Source organism: Pseudonaja textilis, chromosome 12, assembly GCF_049901715.1.
Source record: "Pseudonaja textilis isolate UNSWEBS1 chromosome 12, rPseTex1.2, whole genome shotgun sequence".
In the NCBI taxonomy this organism is placed as follows: Eukaryota; Metazoa; Chordata; class Lepidosauria; order Squamata; family Elapidae; genus Pseudonaja; species Pseudonaja textilis.
In genome coordinates, this window is record NC_142001.1 from 107,573 (window position 1) to 135,502 (window position 27,930).

At 40.6% G+C, this 27,930-nt stretch overlaps 2 protein-coding genes and 1 pseudogene across 4 annotated transcripts in view; 1 reads left to right on the forward strand and 2 right to left on the reverse strand.

The window, feature by feature from the left end:
• CHRDL1 (chordin like 1) overlaps positions 1-27,930 on the reverse strand; it is a 271,500-nt gene that overhangs the window by 52,250 nt on the left and 191,320 nt on the right. The gene's annotated exons all lie outside the window — the stretch shown is intronic.
• The window catches only part of AMMECR1 (AMMECR nuclear protein 1), a 199,582-nt gene that overhangs the window by 29,121 nt on the left and 142,531 nt on the right, over positions 1-27,930 (reverse strand). For all 3 annotated transcript variants that reach the window (XR_015745019.1, XM_087940832.1, XM_026703143.2), the window contains exon 4: positions 2,264-2,378. Coding sequence is in view for 2 of the 3 variants with exons in the window: in XM_087940832.1 (XP_087796958.1) it covers positions 2,264-2,378 (115 nt within the window). In the remaining variant the exon portion in view is untranslated. The remainder of the gene's footprint in view (positions 1-2,263; positions 2,379-27,930) is intronic.
• On the forward strand, positions 2,950-27,883 carry LOC148124748 (uncharacterized; annotated as a pseudogene).

Sequence of the window (27,930 nt, forward strand, 5' to 3'; positions counted from 1 at the left end):
CAACGCCCCCCAAAAAATATCTAGGTTTCAAAATGGGAAATAAGCTTGTAGGGCAGAAAGGGCCCTACAATATCGTATTTTCTGTGGATGCTAAAGGAGAGTCCTTTATTCTTTTGCATTTGGAAGTAGCGTGTAGATTTACCCCAACATTCAATTCAATCCTCTCCTCCCTTTCCCTTTATTGAGACTATCAAGGATTTAATCTAGAGAAACATGTTTCCCCCAAAAGCAAGTGTTCTAAACAAAACAAAACAAACTATTTAGCCAACTATCATTAGAATTGTAAAGATATAAAAAGGCTGCTATTCCCTTGTGGGCCTGTTACACAGCCATCTATAAATACCTATGGTCCTTTGCTTTGTGCAGGAGATATTCAGCTGCTGAGTTATATATCATATAGACAGTTGGCAATGGAATGGAAAAGTCCCAGATTTTGCACACAAAGAGCTGGACTTAAATTTATACTCTTGTATTTATTTAAGCCGTACATCCCAGGAGATAATAGATATGGTGGACTGAGCTGAAGCCACATTGTGACTATTTGGAAACCTCAGGCATGCATTTTTGCAAAGGCGTGTTGCCTTGTATCATTCACAATGAAATAACTATCAAATAGTAGGGGACATAACTAACACCAAGAGGAGTTCCTTAGTGTTTTCTGTAACCAGACTGGGATTTAAAATAAATCTCTAAAGCTTTAGATGTATTCTAATTCAGAAACCAAGCAAGTGGCAATTCACAAGTGAGGAGTAATTCAGTCTGAGCAGCCAATTCAGAGTTGCATGCAAAATGCTATGAGGGTGATTATTTGTCAGCTCTGAAAAACAACAACCCCGTAGTATGTTTGCTTCAGCAGTTTAAAAAGAAGAAAAAGGAGAGAAATCCTACTTTTATTGTGGGCACAGTCCAACGTTTCAGCCTCTGTCTTTCTTTAACAAACAAAAAAAAAATCTAATACTTATAGTGTCCTAATGTTACCACTTTCAACTTCCTCAAGTTGCTAAAATGGTGAGCTCTGGACCAACATGGTTGTGTGATCTGGGAGCCTTGACAGATGTTGTTCCAACCCTGTTGTGTAAGGCAGGCTAGGGTGGCCAAATAGTCTTTGAGTTTTAGCTCCACACAAAAGCTAAAGGATACTGGATGGGACAAAACTTTTTTGCCAATTCCAGCAACTCTTGAGAGGCCCTGGTTGGTATGGAGGAAGCTCAGGGAACTAGCTGTGTTCCTGCCATTTGGAATGATTTGTGAAGGCTACACTTCTCTCTCGTCTTCTACAATTCCAACTACTCTTGCTCAACTGACCTTCTCAGAGGCTGCCTTCACTTTTACGAACTTAAAAATGAACGCAGATTGCTATAGATATGGCCATTCTGAAACTAGATTGACATGGAAATGTTACACGTCCACATACGCAAACCTCCATAGCTCTGCTCTAGAGCTTATGGGATCAAGGTAGAATACTGGAATTTGAGTGGCACACTGGGATGGTCAAAGACCCATTATTGTTGAAATTACCAAGATGCCCATTGCAAATTTGTTGGCAAGGTCAATTTTTGAGAATTCCTCTTGCTCTGCAAATATTTTAAATTTGTAAAGCTTCAAGTAGGGTTTTTAATAATAAGTGCGCGTGTGGGAGCTGCTGTGCTCCAAACAGAGTTGAAAATGGAAGTGATAAAGAGATTGCTACATGATCCTTTTTGGTTTCATTTGATTAAATTTATTTTAAAGCTTTATTTTCAGGGAAATGTTAAGCCTGTGTTCAGGCTTGCACATTTCTCATGAGGAAAAAATTGTCCCACATATCATAAAATAGCATATTTGTGAGAAGGCTGGGCTAGAATCTTTATGTTCCTTTTTTTTAAGCCTAAATTTTTGTTTTTAATACATATAGATGTTCCATTTCATGTCCCCACCTTCTGGCAATGTAACATGAACCTGAATTTACCACTGAAAATTCATTGTTTTCATTGGGACAGTAACTTCAACAAATGGGCAGCCACCAGGAAAATCAAAATGGGAACACACTTTCACAGAATGAAGAAGGGTAGAATTCAGGGTTGGATATTAATGGTCTGGTTCTTCTGGAGATCATTTTCACTGGATCAAGGAGAGCATCCCCCCCACCCCTTGCTGTTTCACACTCTTGCAGTACAACAGACCCCAATTGCAAACAAGTTCCAGACAAATTTCTAGGCTGTTCAGTGATCAAGAATGGAGAAACGTCACTCCATGAAATGTGCAAAAATTAGAGGTTCCTTACCTCCCAATCCAAATAATCACAGACATCTTCAAAATTAGTAAGTAGAGACACTGAGCAGAAAAGCCGTGGCAGTTCATCCCTCGTCATTGGGGGAAATCTGCTATCTTTAAGGGCACTGCGGAGAAAGAACACAACACACACACAAATGAGGGAAAACAGATACCGAAATCAGCAAAGGAGGCAAAATGATATTCTGAATTGTTAACAGAGGATTTCTGATCAAAACTGGTCTTCCAAGAACGATTATTATACCTGTATCCGATATTTCTGCCAGTGTTTTGAGCTGCATCTGTGGTCTTCCCTACTTACTAGTCACCCCATTTAATTCTCACAAGAACCTTGTGATGTGCACAGATTGACACAAAAGGGTTGATTTCAGGACACTCTTGGCTCTTTGACTGATTGAGTCTAAATTTGGGTGTTACTGATCTACTCTGAAACTTCAGTGATACAAACATCAGACATTTTGCTGTTAAGACAACTCATTACCAAATCTACCTTGAGGAAAGGGGAAATCCATGTTCACAAGCCAGTCAACTTATACTCCCTAGGTAGGAAGTAGACAATTAAAAAGAGGGTTATGCAATAGTTTTCATTGTTGACCAAAACTTCTTGATGTAATCCAGGGGTCCACGAAGGCTTGAAAAATGTTATGATTTAAATCTTGAGTTAAGTCTTAGGGGTCCATGGCCATGGTCCGTAGCCTCAACAGGTACTTAAAGCAAGTCCGTGGTGAAGAAATGGTTGAGAACCACAGATGTAATCAATAGGAGTATCTCAAGGATATGTTAGTCATGCACAATGTAATAATTTAATATAAGAATGAAACATTGTGCTCATTTTTGGAGGTATACAAATTTATTTTGAAGTTCAGCAAGCTGCATATTTTTTAAAAAATGTATCTACAAAATTGCAGCAGGCAGCTAAAATTTGCACATCATGTAGCTCAAATAAGACAAGCCCTAAAAATGGTCAGTAAGTGAAGAGATTATGAACTTGAGATCATCCTCAAGTGAATTGTATCCCTATTGGAAAAACTAACTTATATACTAAAAATTGAATCCCAGAATTTTGATTATGTAAAAAGTAGAAACAAATGTTAATGCAATCAGTACACGGGGAAATGTTTAAGAAACAGGGAAATATAACATTGTGAGAGTGAAGGAAAGGTAAACAAAGACTAAGAAAATCTGCATTTTCAGTTTATTCTGAGATAGAATTTTCTTTTGAAAAGTGTGACACTGAATACTCAGCCATTTGATGAATGTTTAATACTTGCTGAACATTCACAGAACATTGGTTATCTAGACATGGATTTATTCCATGGTGGAAGTTCAAGAGATGCTATACCAGGTACATCAAATAATTTTTCACTTGCTGATCAATCATGCAAGGATGGCTTAGTGTCTATTGAAAGACAAAGGCCAGTCTTTTGAAGACAGTAAAGTCCACATAGTGGACAGAGGGGACCACTGGTCTGAAAGAGGGGTCAAAGACTTCATGCATGTTAAAATTAAACAGCTCTCTCTCAATGGGGTGGGGTATAATATCACTACTTCCTATCTACAACAGTCCTTTCAGCAGTTCCAAGAAAGTTCCATACCCACTTGCACTATTCAGGTGACTCTAAGGGCACAGATAAACCTCCAAGCCTCAGTGACTCTCAGAAAGAATGCTACAGACCAGATGACTGCAAGGAACACAAATGCTTACATCTTCCACCATTCAATCAGAACTGAAGAAGCTTCTTGAATAAGAAGCAAAACGTCTTCAAGGAAAAACAAAGTCCGGTTGCCTTCTCAAAAAGCACCTTTGGGACAAAGATAGCTTAACTTCAGCAAGGCTACAACACCTTTCAAGTATACCTACCTGATGTTATGACCAGTGGAATCCAGTGTATTTTACATTGGACAGTTGATATTTGCCTAAAGCAAAATGATTGACAGATGCTAATAAAGAAGAGTCAAATCTCTAAGATTTTTTTTTAAAATCACAATCAAAATTGGACTTTCAATATGTCTCATGGTGAACTCTGAATATCTGCTTCAGTTTTTATTCCTTCCTCAAACTTAAGAAAGCATGAGAAAGATAAATGTTTTCTGCACAGAAATTCTCCCTCACCCCTGGAAGCAAATGAAGTTTTCCAACTGAACCAATTGCTTATTTTAAAATATAGGAGGCCAAATGTATAATGTGATGGAACTGTCTATGACAGAAGATCCAATGATTTGGAAATTTGATTAATCAGATTCAAAATGACTGGAGTGGCTTGTTTTCCAGTACTTTTTAAATCTTGGATTTCTATAGAACTCCATGCATATTAATAATGGCTACCCATTTTTTGTTCATTGTAAATTTCTTTCTCCTTTCAGTTACCATATATACAATATATACCAAGAATCAATTTGTGGCATTTTAAAAAAATGTGAATAACTATTACATCCTTACTCGATTTTTCAAAGGTCTACCTCAATCCACAGGGAAGAATATTTTCAAAATGTCTTTAGGAACCAAGTCTTGTTTCTTAGTACTTTACAAACATTATTTCCTTTTTTTCCTGCTCTCCTTTTATGTATGACTACAAGGTAATATTTTTCAGATTGTGATGTGACCACATGAACCACTGACATTCCTTCTAGCTACCGGCTACACACTGGCTTACTAGTTTTCATGACACTGCCAAAACAAAGAGACACCGCACCCTACTTCTAAAAGAATAGCAATTAAAGCAGCATTTTTAAGAGCTGTGATGCAAATATCCTTTCTTAAAATAAATGATTATTTGCCTTCTGGGAATCCCCAGTGATTCAGTGCATAAAAGCACTCATGGTGTATGGAATGACAGGAAAAGGCCATGGATACAAACAGAAATGGGAAGCTGGGGACATTTTGCAGGCATTATTCCTGAAATTAAAAACAGTGGGCACTGCTGAGTCACTGTTGTCATGTGACTGTCATTTCCAATGCTCCCTACAGCTTCCTATAAAGAAAGCCTAATGGGGAAGTCTACACGACGTCAGAAGTTGCTCCTGTTATTTTGCACATCTGTGGTCATTTCTCTCTTAAAGTGTGGAACTATCTCTAAACGATGACTCAACTGGCAATGGACTGTCTAAACTCATAGTCCTCGACTTACAACTATTTGTTTAGTGACTGTTCAAAGTTACAGTGGTACCAAGAAAAGTGACTTATGACCAATTTTAATACTTACGACGGTTGTAGCATCTCCATGGTCACATGGTCAAAATTCAGATATTTGGCAACCAACTCATATTTATGATGGCTGCCCATGTTCCAGGGTTACATGATCAACTTTTCCAACTGGGGACGCTTAACACTTAAAAATTATGTTACTAACTTAACAACTGCAGTGATTCACTTAACTGTGGCAAGAAAGATCATAAAATGGAGCAAACTCATTTAACAATGTCTTGCTTAGCAACAGTTGGGCTCAATTATAATTGTAAGTCGAGGACAATTCGTAATGGAATAACATTTAATGAATGAGTGGAACAAATTCTTGGAATATTGCTTTGAAAACAGAAAGTGGAGAGTAACACTTTTGTGCTCCTAAACTGAATCCTCTTTTATTATCATTTTGGAGGCTGGCAAAGACCACAGATTTCTTTCACTTCTGCTATAGCCTACTACAGGTTTATGCTGGGTAGAAAAGAAGGGATTCCACCTTTTTCTCCAGCCAGTTGTTTGCATTTCCTTGTTGACTCTCATCCAAGAACTAAACTCTCAGCTTTTCTAGATCAGTCAAGGTCAGCTAGATGCTCTTACCTCACAAGTCACAATAGATAGTATTGATTATGCATAATCTTTTATAAAGGATCAGGAAAAATACTGCTACAGGAAAAACTCAAGGGATCTGCTACAACAGGAAAATGCACACCTGAATTAAGGAGTTGACAGCACTCCCAAGCCTATTGCAAAACATTTTATCAACAACTCCTTAAAACCTACCTCATGCTCTCAAGAACAATTGAACTTGCACATCTACAAAGTGTGAGTTTGTGGCTTTTGGACTGAAGCAATCCTTAGGAAAATTATCTGCCCTATTTTTCTGTCATACTAGTTTTCCCGAGGGGGTTTATTTGAAAAGCAAAACCAACTTAAATCTTGACAACTTCCTAGTGCCTTATCTTCAATTTTCTACCCAACCTGTTTTTGCAATGTATAATAGGTAAGACAGTTCCTGAAATACCTTTATATACCTGAGATGGCAGTCTACAAAGCTACATTTGAAATAAAGGAAAAAGAAACAAATCAAGATAACGAGTGCCTTAACATAGTTTACCATTTGATAACAGGGGTTAATGTTGATAAATAAGTTATGTCCTCATATTCAGTAATAAAGTTTCCAGAAATATGCATTCTGATTTTGTACATGACAAAATGGACTTTCAAATAAGGCTGGTTAGGTTACCATAAACATTTTTAATTTTTTGCAATACAATAGTCCTTCTTAGAGGCTAGAAATACCTAGGTAGGCATCTGAATGGTGTGAACCATCCCAACTACTTATTTAAAAGAGAAAAGTCCCTTCAAAATAGGTGGGTCTTGTTTTAAAGACTGCTAAACTGAGCTGTCCAATCTGAAAATACAACCAGCTAAATAATAAAAGATCTGGAAACTGAAGATGAATGGAAACTAAATTAATCTTCCCTTCCCTCATTCTAATTTTCTGGTGGTAGTTATTTTAAAGCTTATGCAAAACAGTATCCTGTGAAGAATTGAATAACAGAATGACCTCAGTCATGAAAATAATATGCAAATGATTTGGCGAACCAGCAAGCATACACCAGGTAATATTGTTCTTAGTTCAATATAGACAGCCAAAAAAAATTGCAGTTCTTCATCATCATTTTGCAATCTTTTCCCACAAAAAAAATCAATCAACAATGGCTGAGATGATAGCTTTCATGCTCTCTTCAAGCAAAAGGAAGCTACCAGAGTAAGAAGCAAGAATTAAGGTTTCTTTTAATTAAAAAAAAAGGAGAGCAAGCATTTTGCTAGCTTTGCCCCAAAATCAAGAATACAGGGGTTTTTAACCCTAGGATTCAGAAAAAAACAAAATCCTAACACTTCCAACATGCTGTTAAAAGATTTAGTGATTTCAATAATACTGATCTTAGGTCCTTAATTTAATTGCACTATTTTTTGTTTTTGCTTTCTAACCAATTCCTTTTTATCCTATAATCCACAATATACTAAGAATATTATATGGACAGTGAGATACAAATTTAATATGAATAATCCCTTCCAAGTAGAAGTAATCCTCAATTTACAACCATTCATCTAGTGACTGTTCCAATTTATAACAGTACTGAAAAATCTGACTTTCACACTTACGACTATTGCAGCATCTCCATGGTCATAGGATCAAAATTCAGATGCTTGGCAACTGACTCATATTTATGACAGTTGCACCGTCTGGGGAATTCTGGGAGTTGGCTGGGGAATTCTGGGAGTTGAAGTCCTCACATCTTCAAGCAGCCAAAGTTGAGAAAAACTAGCTTACACTAATTCTGCAATTTCTTCCATCTCATTTCTCCCTATCCCTTACTTCATGGTCAAAAGAGATTTTTTTCGGACCACCATTTATTTGATGCAATGATGTTGCATGAAGATCCTAATGGGTCTTTATGAAAACAGATCCACGGCAGTACATTTTTTCACCACTCATACAATAGCTTCTAGAAATCCTTCCCTTCCAGGCTTTTCTGAAAGCTGATTGATCTGTCAAATTTACTGGACAGAACCTTTGATATCGGCAGCTAGAAACCCCGCTTTCCCACTAAATGGCATATTTTAAAGACTAGGAGTGACATCATAGCAGTCTTCCAACATTGCCACAAAGGAAGAATGGGTCAAACTATTGTCCAAAGCACCTGAAGGCAGGACAAGAAGCAACAGATTAAAACTAATCAAGGAGAGGAGCAACCTAGAATTAAGGAGAAATTTCCTGACAGTGAGGACAATTAGCCAGTGGAACCCCTCGCCTTCAGAAGTTGTAGATGTTTTATCACTGGAGGTTTTAAGAACAGACTGGGCAGCCATTTATCTGAAATGATATAGGATCTCTGCTTGAGCATGGGGTTGAACTAGAAGGCCTCCCAAGGTCCTTTCCAACTCGGTTCTTTGAAATTCACTGGGAGATCCTGGGCCAAACCTTTGGCCTCTGCCTACCTAAGGACTTCATTGAGAGTCCAGCTGTAAGCATAACGTGAGGAAAATGCTCATTGGGCTCAAAATGGAGTATAAAATGGAATACATTCAAAATTCCATAATCGATCTTCTTTTTGTGTGCTCCTAAGGTATGGCCCTGGACAAACATCTGATTTATAGTGGCCCTCGTTGCATTTGGAACTTGACAGTCAGATGCAAGGAATATGGCTACATAAAAATACAGGTGGTCTTTGGATTACAACCATTCATTTAGTGACCATTCAAAGTTACAAAGGTACTGAAAAAAAAGTGACTAATGACCATTCTTCGCATTAGGACCTTTGCAACATCCCCAGTCACATGACCAAAATTCGGAGGCTCTGCAACTGACTCCTAGTTATGACAATTGCAGTGTCCCAGGGACATGTGATTTCCTTTTGGGATGTTCAGTGGGGAAGTCAGATTCACTTAACAAGGATTCGCTTAACAGCTGTGGCGAGAAAAGTCATAAAATGGGGACAAAATTCACTTAAGAAGTGCCTCACTTTGTAACAGAAATGTGGGGCTCAATTGGGGTCGTAAGTCGAGGACTCCTTATACATGAAAGAGATGCTACACTCCCGTCAACAGAAAGAATGGCAGCAAGGGGAATAACCCATTTCTTTCTCTTTTTAAAATAAAGCCTACAGATTTATATTGAGGAGAGGAATATCAGACCATTTTCATGATTCAATAAGGTCACAACCGCCTAGTTAAACTGCAGACATTTCAACCACACAGGCGTTTGTGAGATTAGAGAGAAATTATTTATAAATCACAATGAAGTATTGGCAACAAGATGAGGGAGACATTTGTTAATGATCCCTCATATGTTCTGAATATAACAGAACCTAAGGCAATCAAGGCTGCACTTCAGAGCTTAAGTTTAGATGTGTAGTTAAAAAAAAAACAAAGCAGCCTAAACAGCACCCCCAAGGAGCGAAAGATGGCACATTACAAATGAGTTGTGTTGGCAATGCAAGGGAGTTTCACAAGAAACTAGTTTGATTAGCAGGCTGAAGGTGGGGTGCAGGCGGCATGGAGTTACCTGAAGACTATCTAGGGTAGAAGCAGAAGAACAGCGGTTTGCACCTTTGGCCATTTTGTGACAGGAATTAAGAGGCCACTACTTTGAGCTTAAGAAACATTTCCTTGCCCTTTACAGTTGAGAAAACGTCAAGGATGTGTTTGTGTATTCATTGAGAGTGAAGTGTATTGAGCGGTGGTGGTTCAGTGGTTTTAATGCAGTGGTCATCACCACCTTTTAACGACCCCATAGTCTGGGCAACTGAATGGAGCTAGCAGAGTGTTGAATAACCGGATTCTCTTCCTGTTGCCAATGCAGAGTTTTGTTCAGCAGATATATTCTCATTCTGTCCAGAGAGAGAAATACCTGCCTCTACCTAGGACTGAACTCACAGCCTCCTGATTGTGAAGCGAGAGCTCCACCTGTAGGCCACCTCACCATTCCAGCGGTTAGAATGTAGCATTGCAGGCTAATTCTCCCAACTGTCAGCAGTTCGATTCTCACTGGCTCAAGGTTGACTCAGCCTGCCATCCTTCCAAGGTCGATAAAATAAGAAGCCAGATTGTTGGGGGCAATAGGCTGACTCTGTAAACTGCTTAGAGAGGGCTGTGAAGCGGTATATAAATCTAAGTGCATTAAAGAGAAGGATGACAGGTAACATGGTAACCGTCTTCCTATATTTGAGGAGCTGCCACAGAAAAGAGCTGACTGATTTAATTCTCAAAAGCATCTGAGGGCAGGACCAGAAGTAACGGGTGGAAGAGCATTAAGAGAGAAGCTACCTAGAACCAAGGAGAAATTTCCTGACAGTGAGAACAATTAATCAATGCAATAAGCTCACTCCCTGGGTTTGGGGGTGCTCCACTGCTGGAGCTTTTCAAAAATAGCCTGGACAACTATTTGACAAGGATGATGCAAGGCTCCTACCTTGAGCAGGGGTTGGATTAGAAGACCTCTGAGGTCCTTCCAACCCTATCATTCTATGTTTGATATGATAACAATAATTCCCAGTAGTTTTGCAATGATTCAGGATTGTACATGCCATCAATTGGCACCTCCTGAAAATAAAAATGATTTGAGTTTGTCTCAACAAGCAGTTGGACACTGTGGCTTTTAAGAAAGCCACTCTATTTCGGCTCACGCAGCAGGCCAAGTTATGATTTGCTGGAGTTTCTACAACAGCCAACAACAAACTGTCTCAGTTCAAAGCTATGAAATGCAAATAGCAGAAGTAGTACAGGTAGTCCTCAACTTACAACAGTTCATTTAGTGACCGTTCAAAGTTACAATGGCACTGAAAAAAGTGATTTATGTCCATTTTTCACACTCATAACCGTTGCAGCACTCCCTGGTGATCATATGATCAAAATTCAGATGCTTGGCAAATTGCTCACATTTATGAGTGCTCTTGGGTCATGTGATCCACTTTTACAACCTTCTGACAAGCTAAGTAAATGCGGAATCGGGATTCACTTACAAATTACCAACTTAACAAATGTAATGATCCACTTAAGAACTGTAGAAAGAAAAGTCATAAAATGGGGCAAAACTGACTTCAAAAGTGTTTCACTTAGCAACATAAACTTTGGACTCAATTGTGGTTGTAACTTGAGGACTACCTGTAGCAGTAATAGTAGTGACAGTAACGACCACCAAATCATGAATTAAGACAGTTAAAGAGTTTTAAATGGGAGAGAAGTATTGAGGTGAAACCTGCCCAACAATCAAATTTTCTGTAGCTGAGTGTAAATACTGTACTTTGAAAGTACAGATAGTCCTCAACTTACAACAGTTCATTTAGTGACTGTTCATTTAATGACTTATGTCCATTTTTCACACGACCATTGCAGCATCCCTGTAGTCACATGAGCAAGATTCAAACGCTTGGCAACTGCATCGTATTTATGACAGTTGCAGTGTCCCAGGGTCATGGGATCCCCTTTTGCGACCTTCTGACCAGCAAAGACAACGGGGAAGCCGGATTCCCTTAACCATCTTGTTACTAATTTTAACAACTTCAGTGATTCACTTAACAAAAGAGGTTAAAAAAAAGACAACAAAAAAAAGGTCATACAATGGGGCAAAACTCACTTAGCAAATCTCTCACTTGGCAACAGAAAACTTGGGCTCAATTGTAGTCATAAGTCAAAGACTACCTGTGGTTGAATAAAGATTGGAGGGACCCACCCGCTCACTTTACTTGCCAAACTACCAACCAGGGAATTTCCAGCATTGCATATTGGGAGAAAATGGTAGCTGTGATTCCACGAGTAGAAGTCATGTGGCTGGACTTTTCCCTGCTCTGTTTAGTCAAGGGATGTTTTTAGGTGGCTGCTCCACACCCAGGGTCTTTTTATAACATCGGCTTTGAAAAATATGGCAGCGCTTGAAATAGTTAACCGTGAACAGTTGAAATCCTCTTCCCAAAAGACACGTTAGAAACTCCATTGAAACCCAAGTGCCAACTATATTGTGTTCTGCTTTTAGACAACCCAACTTTCCAAGAGAAGGCACTCTTCCGCCCTACAGCTGGGCCCATACCAAAAGTGGTACTAAGCCGGTTCTGACCGGTTCTAGAGAACCGATAGCGGAAATTTTGACTAATTCGGAGAACCGGCAAATACCACCTCTGACTGGCCCCGACAACCCCATCTATCCTCTGCCTCCCATCGAGTCCCAGTTGATTGGCTGGTTCTTCTTTGGTTGCCTTGCACAGGAGAACAGAGCTGGAAAGCAGGTTAGTAGGGTGGGGAGGGAATGAGGATTTTACAGTATCCTTCCCCTGCCATGCCCACCAAGCCACACCCACAGAACTGGTAGTAAAAAAATTCGAATCCCACCACTGGTCCATACAATGTGTCACACATCCTGAACTTTGCTGCAGAGCTGAAAGGCAGAAACAACATTTTGAGAAAAAGCATGCAACTTTCCTGGACAGGTAGTCCTCAACTTACGAAAATTCACTTAGTGACTGTTCAAATTTGCAATGGCACTGAAAAAGTGTCTTATGACCATTTTTCACATTTATAACCAGTGCAGCATGCTGGCTCATAGCTATGTCCGTTGCAGTGTCACATGATCAAAATCCAGACCATGGGCAACTGGCTCGTATGCATGACGATTGCAGTGTCCCGGGGTCCCATGATCCCCTTTTGCGATCTTCCAACAAGCAAAGTCAATGGAGAAGCCAGATTCACTTAACAACCATGTTACTAACTTTACAATTGCAATGATTCATTTAATAACAGCGGCAGGAAAGATCGCAAAGCACAAAATTCATTTAACAGATGTTTCGCTTAGCAACAGAAAATTTGGGATCAACTGTGGTTGTAAGTCGAGAACTACCTATATACGGTACCGTATAACGAACAGGCAGGAATTTTGCAAATATGCTATGTAGTCCCAGTTTAGGACTACAGGGAAAAACATTTTTGGAATGGATGATAAAATAGCAGAGAAATAGAGGCTTCCTCTGGATAAAATATTACTAATGGAAGGTTGGTGAAAGGAAGAGACAACCCTTGTCCTAAATCTGTTTTTAAAATTTCCTGGAAGTTTTGGAGGCACTAACTCATTTCCTGTATGTTTATTAAAATCTACTTCATTTCCCCAGACAAGGAGTTGTTTTGTTTTAAACATACTGCAATAGAATCCTGGCATCCATTTTAGCGATGGAAAGGAAGAATAATAATAAATAAGGGCTACTAGACCTAGGCTGTGAAAATCCAAAGGATCACCAGATGGCAGCAGAGAGAGAAAAGAGACTCTTTGCTGCCTCCCACTGGTCCTCTGGGATTTTGCTCTCAAAGTCTGATAATTCTAGTAAAAATGAAGAGGAGCAAGCTTTTCTATAGCAAGCTATGAAACAAGTTCTATGAAATTACTTTTTGGAAGTAAATAGACACAGTGGATATAGAAAGTCTACAAACCCTGCCAGGTTTTGAGATGTAAAAAAATCAGACCAATAAATCTCCTCCAAGTTTTTTTCCACCTTTAACATAATATATATGCTGTACAATTCAATTGAAAAACAAACTGAAAATGTTTAGGTGAAAAAATAATGAGAAGAAACAAGAAAATTGTGAAATAAATATATTTGATATTCTTTGTATGTCTCTAGCTATGTAGGCTAGATTCACAAAAATTAAGGACTTTATATCAGAATAACAGAGTTAGAAGGGACCTTGGAAGTCTTCTAGTCCAGGGGTCACCAAACTTCTGGACTTCAGGGACCACCAAATTCATAATTTTAAATCCCGTGGACCAGAGATCCTGGGAAAATCCCCAAAAAAGTCTGCAGGAAAATTCCCCACCTCATTTTCCTACCTTTCGATCATTCTTTATTTGGGATTGCAGGATACTGTCTCCAGCTCCGTTCTCAGGGGGGAAGAGAGAGACTTTTTGCTTCATGCAAGGAAAGCAGCAGAAGCAGCAGAAGTCGTTCTTTCTCTCCCCCAAACTCCGCCAGAAATGAGTCTTTCTGAGACTTGTCGCACCGGCACAGCCTCTTGGAGCAGGAGGCCTTGGAGGGTCCCAAAGACTCATTTCTGGCGGAGTTTGGGGGAGAGAAAGACTTTGGCTGCTTTCCTTGTGTGCAGCCAAAACCAGAAGAAGAAAGAAGGGGGGGAAAGAAGCAGCCCGGTGGCCAGGCAAGCCACGTGGGGTGAGTGGGGGCAAGTTCCCTGCCTCCACCCTTCCCCACTTCCCTTCACTGCCTCGTGTTGTTTGCAATGCAAGCGATGCAAGCTTTGTGTTCCTGTGCAGCCTGGATAAACTGCTTTGGGGGGTTCTTTGGGGGTGACATTTCACTGCGGACCACCAAAATTTTCTCGCGGACCACCAGTGGTCCCTGGCCCCTAGTTGGCGACCACTGTTCTAGTCCAACCCACTGCTCAAACAGAAGGTCCTATACCATATCAAGGAAGTTCCTCACTGATTTCCATACCAAGTGTCTTGAATATATTTCTCTCTCTAAATAAAAATTACTTGAATGAAAGTAAAGTACCTCTGGGTTAACTCATAGACACTTCAAATCCCAAGACATTTCTAGCTCTGTATGAATATGTTTTCTCAAGGGGATTTCAGTTTTTGTTTCACCCAGAAGTTATTGAATGTTGGCTTCAAGATTTAAAACAAGAATAGGAAAAGTCAATGTTCTCAAATCTGAAGGCATCTGCCAACCTCATTTCCTAATAATTCACTCAGGTCATGAGAACAAATGGACCCCCTCCTCCTGGACAAATCAAATGGATCTATCAGTCGACCAGAGGTGGTTAGTGACAGATAAATAAAGGATAATAACCCAGAGAGAACAACTGTGCTATTGGGCAGATGGATCTAAACCTCTGTAATGCTACTGGTTGGCAGTGACTTGACTTATTTTGCTTAAGTGCCTTCTTTGCAAATGGAGATGTTCTAATGCAATGTGCAATGCACAGGATTGACAGGAAATGCATAAATCAGATTTATGTTGATATAATAATGAATGCTCCAAATATAGAGAGGTTTTTGATTGGAGCCCAATAGAAAATTGTATTGAAAATATTAAGAAGTTTCCTATATGGGGGAAATAATCTCCAAATATTGGTAACGGTAACTACAATTTCAAAGGCTAGCTATATAATAATTTGTGAATCGTGGGTGTACTTCTCCATCACTCTCCATTTTATTTAAAACACTGCTTTCATATTGCATGGTTGAGCACTAATTTTGTGCTCTCTTTGTGGAATTAAAGGCTCTCCTTAGATCTTGGAATACAACTATCTGGGTTTACTCTTATACCTATACAATCATAGATTCATATTTCACAAACTACCATGTACATGACCACACCTAGAGTACTGCATCCAGTTTTTTCACCACGTTGTAAAAAAGATGTTGAGACTCTAGAAAAAGTACACAGAAGAGCAACCAGGATGATTAAGGGACTGGAGACTAAAACATATGAAGAACAGTTGCAGGCACTGGGCATGGCTAGTCTAGTGAAGAGAAGGACCAGGGGAGACATGATAGCAGTGTTCCAATATTTGAGGGGTTGCCACAGAGAGGAGCGGGTCAAGATGTTTTCCAAAGCCCCCGAAGGCCAGGCAAGTAATAATGGATGGAAACTGAACAAGGAGATGGAAATAAGGAGAAATTTTCTGACAGTGAGAACAATCAATCAATGGAACAGAAGTTGCCCTCGGAAGTTGTGGGGGTGCCATCACTTGAGACTTTCAAGAAGAGATTGGACTGCCATTTGTCAGAAATGGTGTAGGGTCTCCCGCTTGGGCAAGGGGTTGGACTAGATGGCCTCTAAGGTCCCTTCCAACTCTGATTACCTGTTATCTGTTACATAGATAGCTAGCCTTTGAAATAGTTATTTCTCTGAAATGGTATAGTTTCCTGCGTGAGGAGGAGGTTGGACTAGAAGTCCTCCGATGGTGGCTCAAACAAAAGGGTGATCAGGTCTGTGTCCTACACAGGTAGTCCCTGATTTATAATCATTCATTTAGTGACAGTTTGAAGTTACAATGGCACTGAAAAAAGTGACTTATGATCATTTTTTCATACTTATGACCCTCACAACATCCCCATGGTGACATGATCAAAATTCAGATGCTTGGTAACTGGTTCATATTTATGACATTTGTGGCGTCTCGGAGTCCCCTTTTGTAACCTTCTGAGAAGCAAAATCAATGGGGAAGCCAGATTCACTTAACAACTATGGTAATTCACTTAACAACAGTGGGAGGAAAGGTCATAAAATAGGCCAACACTCACTTAACAAATGTCTCTTTAAACAGTGGAAATTTTGTGGGCATAAGTCAAGGTCTACCTGTAATAGAATAGGCAAAGTAGTGTATTAAGGCACGACAAGGGTCGTCTTCACAACTATTTCCCTACAATTGGCCTTAGGGCATAGCTATGACATTCTGTAACTCTTCTCCAAAACTCATCCACATCTACTTCTAGGATAATAAAATATCTGCTATGGGTGGTCCTCGACTTACAAGAATGGCTTTGTTTAGAGACTGAAAAAAGTATGACTGATTTTCACACTGACAACCATTGTAGCATCCCTGTGATCGAAATTCAGACGCCTGGCAATTGACTCATATTGATGATGGTTACAGTATCTGGTTGTCATAAATGTTCACCTTTTATCACCTTCTCACAAGCGAAGTCAATGGGGAAGTCAAATTCACTAAAAACTGAACCAGTAACTTAAGTACTACTGTGATTTGCTTAACAACCAGGACAAGAAAGGTCATAAAATGAGGCAAAACTCACTTTGAGGACTATCTGTACTCCAAAAACAAACATGGAGAACTTCAACCGTGCAACCTTTTATGTACTCTGCATGTACTCTGATGACTGCATTCAAATCCATTTAAAGTTCATGTTAAACTGCTTTCCAGGAGTTTGCAGCAGTAACTTCCACAGACAGTGCAAAAAGGAAGAAGAAGAAGTGTTTCTAAGGCTCTCCAGAACTCTTGTGAGGAAGGAGGTGGTTTTGTCCCACATAAATTAACAATTTCCCTGGTCTGAAACTCTCCAGCAAGGGTTCCACTTTTTATGGGGAATACCAGGCTCACTTCTTATGTCCCTGTGTGGCCTCACCATTGAATTGTGAAAAAGGCAAATTGCAGGGAGCCATCTGAAAGAAACCCTGCAATCAACAGCAGCTGTCTGGAATGATTAAAACCAGTTCTATTGGCTCCTATCATCCCAGTAACACCCCAGCCCTAAGCGTCCCAGAAATTCTGCAGTTCTTCGATTTATTTAATTCTTCCCTTTGCTTGAATTTTAGGCTGTAAACTCTCAAACTGGAATGGTTCTGTTCTATATAAAGCCTGAAAGGCATCAATTCAGGTAGACATTGACTTACAACAGTTCATTCAAAGTTACAACACTGAAAAAAATGACTTCTGTTTTCACTCTCAACCACTGCACCATCCCCATGGTCACATGATCAAAATTCATATCCCTAGCAACTGACTCATATTTATGATGGTTGCAGTGTCCCTGGGTCATGGGATCACCTTTGCGACCTTCTGACGAGCAAAGTTAATGAGGAAGGAACTGAGTTACTAACTTAACAACTACAGTGATTCAGTTGACAACTACGGCAAGAATGGTCATAAAATGGGGCAAAACTCACTTAAAAACGTCTTGCTTAGCAATATAAATTTTGGGCTCGTTTGCGGTTGTCAACTTGAGGACTACTTGTAGTGTTTCATTCACAGCATGCAGATTCACTGTGATCCAGCACGTAAATAAAGCAGAACCCTCTGGAGCGCATAAAGATTATTACGGAAAATCAAACTGTTATATGGATGGGAAGGACATTCTTTTTCTGGATTCATTTCTAAACACAGATATTTCCCTTTGATCAAGAATTGTAAAAAACTATTTCTAACTGTTTAAATGGCAGAACCACTGTCATAAGCAGAAGTACAATTATTTCAACACGCATGACATCACTTTAACAGTACAGAGTTCGCACATTATTGCTAGTAGGGGCTTCTATTATGCTTCTCTTCCATTCTTTTGTTATGGAAACGGACCAACAAAGCCGAGAGGGAACAGTATATTTCTAGTTTATGGCAAGATTTGTGGGCTCGGGTCCTCTAAACTCTGCCTATCAATAAATACCAGCGGCGACCAACTATGCTTCTGAGGTTTTAAACTAATGAAAAAATATACTTCTGTGAGGACCCATCCTAACAACAAGGCTCCGTCCAGGAAGACGAGAAATTTGAACCAAATGTAATGTATTATTATTATTATTATTATTATTATTATTATTATTATTATTAAATGTGTGTGCTGTGCCATTTCATTTCAAATTGCTAGGTTGATTTCAGAACTGGCACAGTTCCTTTCTTCCATATACAGGTAGTCCTTGACTTACATCAGTTTGTTTAGTGACCATTTGACATTACAATGGCCCTGAAAAAAGTGACTTCTGTTTTTCACACTTATGACCATTGCAGAATCCCCAGGGTCACATGATCAAAATTCAGACACCCAACAACTGACTCGTCTTTATGAGTATCTGGGTTGCAGTATCCGGGCATCATATGATCCCGTTTTGCAACCTTCTGACCAGCAAAGTCCATGGGGAAGCCAGATTCACTTAACAGCCATGTTACCTAACTTCACAACTGCAGTGATTCACTTAACAGCCATGGCAAGAAAGATTGCAAAATGTGGCAAAGCTCATATAACAATATCTGATCTAGCAACAGAAATCATGGGCTCAATTGTAGTTGTAAGTCGAGAACTACCTATGCAGGCGACTTTGCTTAATGGACATTCTTTCAGCGACTGATCCAAGTCACACACAGCGCTGAGCAAATGGTGGCTATGGCTGGCCCTCGAAATTCTGGCCATTGCTGCATCTTGCAGTCAAGTGACTAAACTCTGGGCACCTGGCAGCCTGCCCACATTTACAACTGCAGGGTGCACTTCAACTCCCCACGCCTGCCTATCCCATCTCTACCCCCTGCCTTCCCCAGCTGCCCTTTGCCATCTTCCTCACTGCTAAGGAAATGAATGCACCCAAGGTGGCCGCCAGCTTTTCCATGGCCTTGGAAACGCTTTGCACAGCCAGCAGTTGCAAGGACCTGATTGAGCAGGCTTCATCACCAACAGGATGGCCAAGATCCTGGGGGCAGCGGAGCGCAGGGCAGCCAAAAGGACACAGATGGCGGGGGGTGGAGTTGAAGTGGAGATGACCATGGCAGCGCAGGAGAAGCAGGAAAGCCCACCATGCCAGAACTATCCAAACTGCCATTGCTAAGTGATGGGGTCATGGGAGGCTTTGCCTGACAGCAGCTTTGCTTAGTGATGGAAATTCAGGTTCCAATTAGGGTTGTAACTCAAGGACTACCTGTAGCCAGCATCTTTGCCCTGTTTTCCTCCCCGCTCTAGTCCAGCTTGTCAAGCAATGAAAGAGAGGTTATTTTGCAGAAATGTCTGTTAGAACTTAGCACTCTCTATTTCACTTGGATCTCTGAAAAAGGCCGTTGGGATGCCCCAAGCTAAAATTTCCTAAGAACCCCCAACAGGAAGGCATCAATCAAAGCTCTGTTGTGATCTTTTTGAGTGGATCCTACCTGCTTATTCCAAATAAGTTTTAAGGTAAAGGAAGAAGGCAGTAGGCTGGTCAATTGCAGCCCCTATCTCCCTGAAGATGCCACTAAGAAGATTATTTATTTATTTTATATCCCACCTTTATTATTTTTTACAAATAACTCAAGGTAGCAAATATATCCAACACAACTTCCACCTGCTGTTTTTTCTAAAACAGCCCTGTGAGGTGGGTTGGACTGAGAGGAAGGAACTGGCCCAAAGTCACCCAGCTAGCTTTCATGCCTAAGGTGGGACTAGAAGTCACTGTCTCTTCGTGATTGGCCCAAAGTTACCCAACACTTTTCATGCTTAAGGCAGGACTAGAACTTACCATCTCCTGGTGACTGGCCCAAAGTTATGCAACATATGCCTAAGGCAGGACTAGAACTCAATGTCTCCCCATGACTGGGCCAAAGTTACCCAACCATCTTTCATACCTAAGGCAAGACCAGAACTCATTGTCTCGTGGTATCTAAGCCTTGTCTAGAGTGTAGACCAAACTGGCTCTCGTCAGGCATTTATGAACTGATGAGCAGGGACACTAGGACTGCTTGTGGGGGAGATGTATTCATCCAATAAAACAGCAATTCTAAGAATTGTAGAATGAATTTAAGACCTTAAGAACAACTGCTCGACAAGATGTGAAAAATAATTTGTCAACCTGTTGTGAAATGATGTGGTAAACTTCTGCCAAGTTCAGAAAGTTCTTGAAGAAGCTGCAAAACACAAGGCATTTTTTAATGATCCAGATTGCTCTGTTTTACACATTCCATCTCAAACCATACATCCTGAGCTGAAGTACATTTTATTGAGGTGCAAAGGGTAATAAAAGTGTCAGTGTATGTGTGGGGGTTTTGGGGGGGGGGCGGGGAAGAGATTTTTGTTTTGTTTTCTCTCCTTTCATATGTCGTTACGCTTTTGTGTAGTACAGTAAAAAAGGAATGTCTTACCCATCCAAGAATAATTAATTCCACATTAGACAGACTTATAGAATACTTTTTATACCCCTTCAAGATAATCAGAGCAGATGTGGACAGTTAACAAAGACTAAACTGCTCATTATTCAGAAAATGCTACTGGGCTGCTAAAAATAAATGTGTTTTTTAAAAAAAAGCCTCAGTGCATTCATTTTAGAAAAACTGGCTTTGCACTGCTTTGTAAGCTAAGCTTCATGAATGAGGTGAAATGTTGCAGAGAAGTTTTTCAAACCTGGCAAGGAGGGAGAGACTTCCAACTCCCAGAATTCCCCACTCAACATGTTGAGTGGGGAATTCTGAGAGTTGAAGTCCTCTGTTTTAAAGTTCCCAAGTTTGAAAAACATTCCTGTACACAGTTGCACGTTCTGGCTTATCTTCTCACTTTAAATAATACTGTACTAGCAAAACCACCTAATTCTAGGATTGTTTTGTTATTCCTCTCTTCCATAGAAGAGAGAAAACAGACAATAAAAGGCAGGGATCTGAAACAAACCTCCTCTGTAGGAAAATACAGAATAGTGTATTGGTCTGAGTTTGAAAGCATGAAATCCAAAAGGTTAAAAAAAATGGGAGTGCCTTTATATGTGCCAGTTACGGGACAGAACATTTGCCATTATTTGCCAAAAACTAATGTGGCTTTACCAATGTTCCCAGCAAGACTTAAAATAACCATCCATACCAAATCTATGCAAAAATAAATAGCATTCACGTGAGCACAGGATGGAATGAGAACCAGGAACTAAAATTTAAAACATAAATTTCTCTGTAAGTTTCTAGGGAAAATATTATGGTATTGGTGTGATCAGGGAAAACCTAAAAGGAGGCTTATGAAATCCCAATGTCCTGCTAGTCCAAATATGAACCCAATGTGAAATTCCTATTTACTGCTTTTGAACTGCAGATAAAGGGGACCAAGCCTGTATCTATCAAGCATCTGTTCCAGTTTAAACTGAATTTCAATTTGAAATTGGAGAAGAAGGTAAGAGTATAAATGAAAGAAAGAAAAAGAATAAATGACTGAATCAGTGCTTCTAAGCTAGAGGACAAAGAGCTCATTGAACATGGGATAGAGAGGTAGTGATTTTCTTATTCACATCATATAAGGTAGTCCTCTATTTACGATAGTAATTAAGCCCAGAATTATGGTCATGAGTTGTGCCAGTCATTAAGCAGATTGTCATCTGAGTGATCCAATGTCATGGGGCTTTTTGTGGCAGCTGTTAAGTGAACCACCGTGGTCTTCAAGTGAATCCATTGTCCTCAAAACTGGAAATAATTATTGGTAAATTGTATTCATGTAACTGGGAGATACTATAATTGGCCTGACAGGAGGGCTGGTTGCTGAGCAACCAAAATGAATTCACATGACCACAGGGTGAGGGGGGCAGCCACCAGAACTTTAAGTCTGTGCCATAAGTACAGGTAGTCCTCAACTTACAACAGTTCATTGAGTGACCATTCAGTTACAATGGCACTGAAAAAAATGATTTATGAGCATTTTTTACACTTAAGACCCTTGTGGCATCCCCATGATTTACATTTGGATGCTTGACTCACACTTACGACAGTTGCACCATCCCATGTGATCCCCTTTTGCAACCTTCTGACTAGCAGAATCAATGGGGAAACCAGATTCAACAACCGAGTTACCCTGTTTCTCCAACAAGACGGCCTCCCCCAAGAGGAAGTCCCAGCATGTTTTATAGGCATGAAATGAAATTAAGCCCCTCCCCCCAAATTAAGGCCTATATTAAAACATGCGAAATGGGGAGAATGGTGGGGGACTTGCTATTAGGAAGTACTTTTGTTGCACACCCGGATATGGTGCTGCCTGTGTTGACCCCAATACGAAATGCCCCACCAACGCCGAGGTCAACATCCAAGCCGTCGCCACCCACCCGAAGATGCAAGGGGGGGGGAAATTAAGTCACCCCCGAAAAGACGGCCTAGCCATTTTGGGGGGGGGCTCAAAAAAAAAAAAAGACCCAGCCTTATTATATGAGAAACACGGTACTAACATAAGAACCACAACGATTCACTTAACAAATGTGGTAAGAAAAATTGTACAAATTCACCTAACAAATTTCTCTCAGCAACATAAATTTTGGGCTCAATTTTGGTTGTAATCTGAGGACTACCTGTACCTTTTTTCGGTGTCTGTTTAATTTCAATCAGCTAAGTGACCAATTGTAAGTCGAGGACTACCTGTATACAAAATTAAACTTTCCTCAGCTCCTCGTTTCAGATGTGAACCACGACATGAGGCTGTATCCGTTCTGAAAGCTGAAGAAATCAAAGAACTGGATAGTTACTCTCTAATCTTGTTGCTTTACAGTCATTAGCCCATGCATATCAAAGTAAAGATAAAGCTGTCTCATCTCGTACTGGAAATCATTCCAACAGATCACGGATGCTCCTTAATTCAGATTGTTTTGTAGTTATAGGTGAAATCACCCAAGTTTTCTGCTCATCTCTTTAGGGATCCATAACAGAGAAAAACAACTGTGGAGTGTTCCCACTCCACAGAAACACATTTCTCCTTTGTGAATTCTAGCTGTTCACAAAAATGACCACATTCTGAGTTACAGGAATTAAATGATAAAATAAAACTGTCAAAAATGGAAGAGAACTTAATCCTTTAAATACCAATTACCCAAATGAATTACATTTGCACCTCACTTTAAAGCTGTGGATTCTAGTTTTATAAAATCACAATGTGCAGAATTTTAGATTGCTGCGTGCAGCTTTTATCTACTCATTGTGACGTCTGGTTTCTTCAATGTTCGGTAACACAATTTCTTTCTAGGCACTGAATAAATTAAATAATAAAAAAGTCTTTGTAACATAAAAGTTGTAACACATGCATATGCCAGCATAATGTTTAATATATTGAATGACTTAGCAAAACTAATTAAAGAAAAATTGGAATTGCTACTGTCTGGTGGGGATTAAGGGCAGATGTAGATTCAAGGCACGATAAATATTTCAAATCCCACAGGGATTCTTTGAAAAAGTATTTTCTTTCAGTCTCCTTCAAACCGTCCAGTGAGGAAGTTCTTGCAGGAGGACAAAGATTAAATTAATAAATAGCTAAGAATATGTAGGCAATCTTTGATTTACAACCATTTGTTTAGTGACAGTTCAAAGTTACAACATACTGAAAAAAGTGACATGATGATTTTTTCACACTTACTTGGTTGCTGTAAACCAACGTTTCCCAAACGTTTCCGTGAAACCCCTTATCAGAAAGTCCTTTTTACCCAATGTAAGTAAAACACTTTGTGATTGGGTAGTGAATCTGTGGTTACCCAAAGAAAAAACACTTTTGCCCAATTTTGGGAAAATTTCCCAAGCTTGGGAAACACTGCAATAAACCAGGCTGTAAGGTCGAAATGTTGCAGCAGCTTTCCACACATGGTGTGTTTCTGACTCACCCAAGCAGAAGTCACAAAGAAGAATGGGCTGCACCTGTATTGTGGTTCCTTAAGTCAGGATTCTTGCTTAAAGCGATGCAAAATCTGGCGGTTGCACTGGTCTCAAACTAACAAACTGAGACTGATTTCAAGAAAAACACAGGTTGAGAGAACTACACCAAAATTCATTCCCTTGGAGAGGAGGAAATAAACAATCTATTAGAATCTAACGGTGGATTAGTTTGTGATTCCACAACCCTTCCTAAAAGATCCTGTTACTCAGACCTTAATTGAAGGGAATCATAAGGAAATGAGATATTTCTACTATTAGATATTTCTATATTTCTTTTGGAAAAGAAACACAGGTAGTCCTCAACTTACGGCCACAATTGAGCCCAAAATTTCTGTTGCAAAGCAAGACAGCTGTTAAGTGCATTTTGCCCCATTTTACAACTACTCTTGCCATAGTTGTTAAGTGAATCACAACAGTTGTTAAATTAGTAACATGGTTGTTGAGTGACTCGTTACTTAACATTGACAAGGTCTCATTAACTTTGCTCGTCAGAAGTCGCAAAAGTTGATCACATGACCTGGGATATGGCAACTGTCATAAATACCTGCCAGTTGACCAACATCTGAATTTTGATCACATGACCATGGGGGATGCTGTAACAATGGTAAATGTGAAAAACAATCATAAGTCAATGTCAGTCTCCAAGAATCCTTCTTTTGCTTGTCTTTCTGGCTGCCATAGAAAGGGGGCAGGGAAGAGGGAAGATTAATTGGGCTATGTGTGGAGGGAGAGTGCTGGAGGCTGAGAGGGTGAACTGTAAAACTTGGGAAAACTTTCTTGACTATGCTTTCTTGCTTACTGCGCAGCTGCAGCTTCTTATCTATTCTGGCCAAGGTCAACCGCCCTGGGCAGCCAGATGTCTCAAACACCACTTGAAGATGCCCCACATGACATTATGCATATCTCAGATTGGATGGCCAATTTGAACTATTGGGGGTGGGAATATTGGCATAACTTTCTATATGTGATTTTTGCGCCTATTGCCTCAGATCTTGTATTCCTCTGATGCTGCCAATTCAGTTTTCAGTAAAAGTCCTTTTCTCTAAAACAATGGAGTCCAAGGGTTTCTTTCTTGGATTTTGAATGGAGCCTCACCTGACATTATACAAGTTCTCTGTTTTACCAGCCCACCCGGATATTTCTTTCTTTTTTTTTTCTATCTTCCGAGGGGGTCTGAAAACAATGTCTAACTCAGCCAGCGATCAAGAAGAGGCGGGGGCTGCTGGACACACCACCTCACTGCTTCTCGATGTGGAGCAGGAGGCCAAACTACTGACATGGCTGCAGATCGGGGAGGAACCGGCCATCTGACCCAAATGGTCTCTGGGGGTCAGATGGAAAGCACCAGAAGAAATCCCTTCAGGGGTGACGACTACCAGATGCTGTCACGGAGAGGCGGCTTGGCAGGAGGAAAACCGAAAAGATCTTCTGCTAGCACAAGCTTTGCATCTCTTAAACGAGGCTATGGAGGAGTGCAGACCTGAAGAAAGGTATGAATTGCTGACCTGTGAAGAAGCTGGGGGAGAGAGGAGGGAGACAGAAGCAATGGGCATTCAGCCAGCCATCCCCTTAACTCAGCCCCGGCCAGTTCAAACGGCAGCTGCCGCCCAAGCCCCCCTGGCGGGGGGAGCATCCCACGGAGGCGCCGAATTCCAAAGGTTCCTCCACTGGAAGTAAAATACGGAGGAGATCCCTAAGAGTTAGGATTCTTCCTAGCCCAAGTTTGGAACCATATGGAGGAATATGGTGATGATTCTGGATCAGAAGCAGCTAAAGTGAGATGTGTCACCAGGGGTTTAGAAAGAACCGCTGCAAAGTGGATGGTGACATTACCGAATAATAATGCCCCTCAACTGATGAACTATAATCTGTTTATGGCAGCCTTGCGCACCCACTTTGAAGATCCTCTTGATGAACGCAAGGCTAGAATTAGAATGAAAACTATAAATCAGGGGCGGAGATCGGTGGCCGAATACACCCAGGAATTTAGAGCCCTGGTGTGCCATATTTGAGGCTGGTCCCAAGGAGCCCTGATAGAAGCTTTAAGGTGGGCTGAATGAAGATTTTTATCAAAGCTGTATCTCCAGAAGAAATCCTAGGGATCTGCAACTCTGGTATGTGTTAGCAGCAGATGTGGAAATCGATTTGACCAGAAACAACTCGGGGTGGTCCTGGCTGGAGCAAGCCCTCTCCTACAAACCCCAGAGAGGCCCCTAAAGCTCAAAAGGGTGGATCAGCTGTGAAACCCAAAACCACAGCATGCTTCTGATATGGAAAGGAAGGTCACTACACTGCAGATTGTCGTACTAAGTTGGAGCCAAAGGGGGTGCCAGCAGGAGGAAAGAAAGTGGAAAAAAACCCAGCCAAGCCACGCGAAACCACCCTGAAAGTGGAGGAGGTTGTAGAGTTTGCCTCTTTGACCCCTTCTGGTGAAAGTGAAGCCAACTCTGAAGATGATCCTCTGGTAAGTCCCAAAAGGTGCCCCATGACCATCCCACCTGCCTCTGGCACCCAAGGAAAAAGGTTGGCCTTGATAGACTCTGGGTGTACTAGGTGTGTAATTAGCTCAGAAGTCATGGAAAAACTGGGGTTAAGGCTAAGAACTTCAAAAACTCCCACAGCTTTTTGCCAACTAGATGGATCAGTGGCCCTGCACATTTCATAACAGAACCAGTGGAAATGTCGATGGGGAGGCATCGAGAGACTCTATGTTTTGGTTGGAGTGCCCCTTACTACTACGCTTGCCCTGGCTCCGAAGTAGAATCCCCAAGTGGATTGGAGGGAGGGGATACTGCGCATACGCAATGACCAACCACCAGAAGGTGAGGAGCTGTCCCTAATAAAGCTCCAGAATTCCACGGAGTTGGTGTTGATGGGCAGTGAAAGCATTGCAGGGAGGAAAAAATCCCTGAAGAGTATTGGGACTTAAAGGAGGTTTTTAGTGAAAAAGCATTGGATGAGCTCTCTCCTCATCACCTGACAGATTGCAGTATTGAGATTCTGCTGGGGGTGAAGCTCCCTAAGCCTAAATTGTACTCGATGACACCACAGGAGTTAGACGAATTGCGGTTGTTTATCGATAAGAACCTTGAATGAGGTTATTCCAAGAAAAGAAAGATGGCTCTCTTTGCTTATGTGTGAATTACTGTAACCTGAACAATATTTGCGCAGAAAACGTGTACCCATTCCCCTTAATGAAAGACATGTTGGCTCACCTGGCCAAAGGAAATTTTTTTCACTAAACTTGATTTGAAAGAAGCGTACTACCAAGTTCGAATTAAGGAGGGACATGAATGGAAAACTGCATTCAATTGCCCTTTGGGATGTTTCCAATTCAACGTTCTCCTGTTTGGCCTGCAAGGGGCCCCTGCTGTATTCATGCAGCTGATAAATGAGGTGTTGCATGAACATTTATATAAGGGGGTGTTGGTTTACCCTGACAACATCCTTATTTATACAGAGACTTTGGAGGAGCACGTGAAATTGGTACGATCAGTTTTGAAAAAACTTCAAGCAGCTGAACTGCATGCAAAATTGTCCAAGTCTGAATTTCACCAAGAGAAAATGGACTATTTGGGTTACTGCATATCACATGAAGGCATAGAGATGGACCCAGAAAAAGTCCGGGCCATTTTGGAATGGGCTCCCCCTTGCACCAGGAAACAATTGCAGAGTTTTCTGGGATTTGCTAATTTTTACCATCAGTTTATCCCAACGTTTGCAAAGGTTGCGTTACCTATTACAAAGGAGATAGGGAGACTAAAGACTAAGGGAGAATTGAGTCCAAAACCCAGTTGACCATTTGCATGGTCCATGGAATGCCAGGCAGCTTTTGAAAAGCTTAA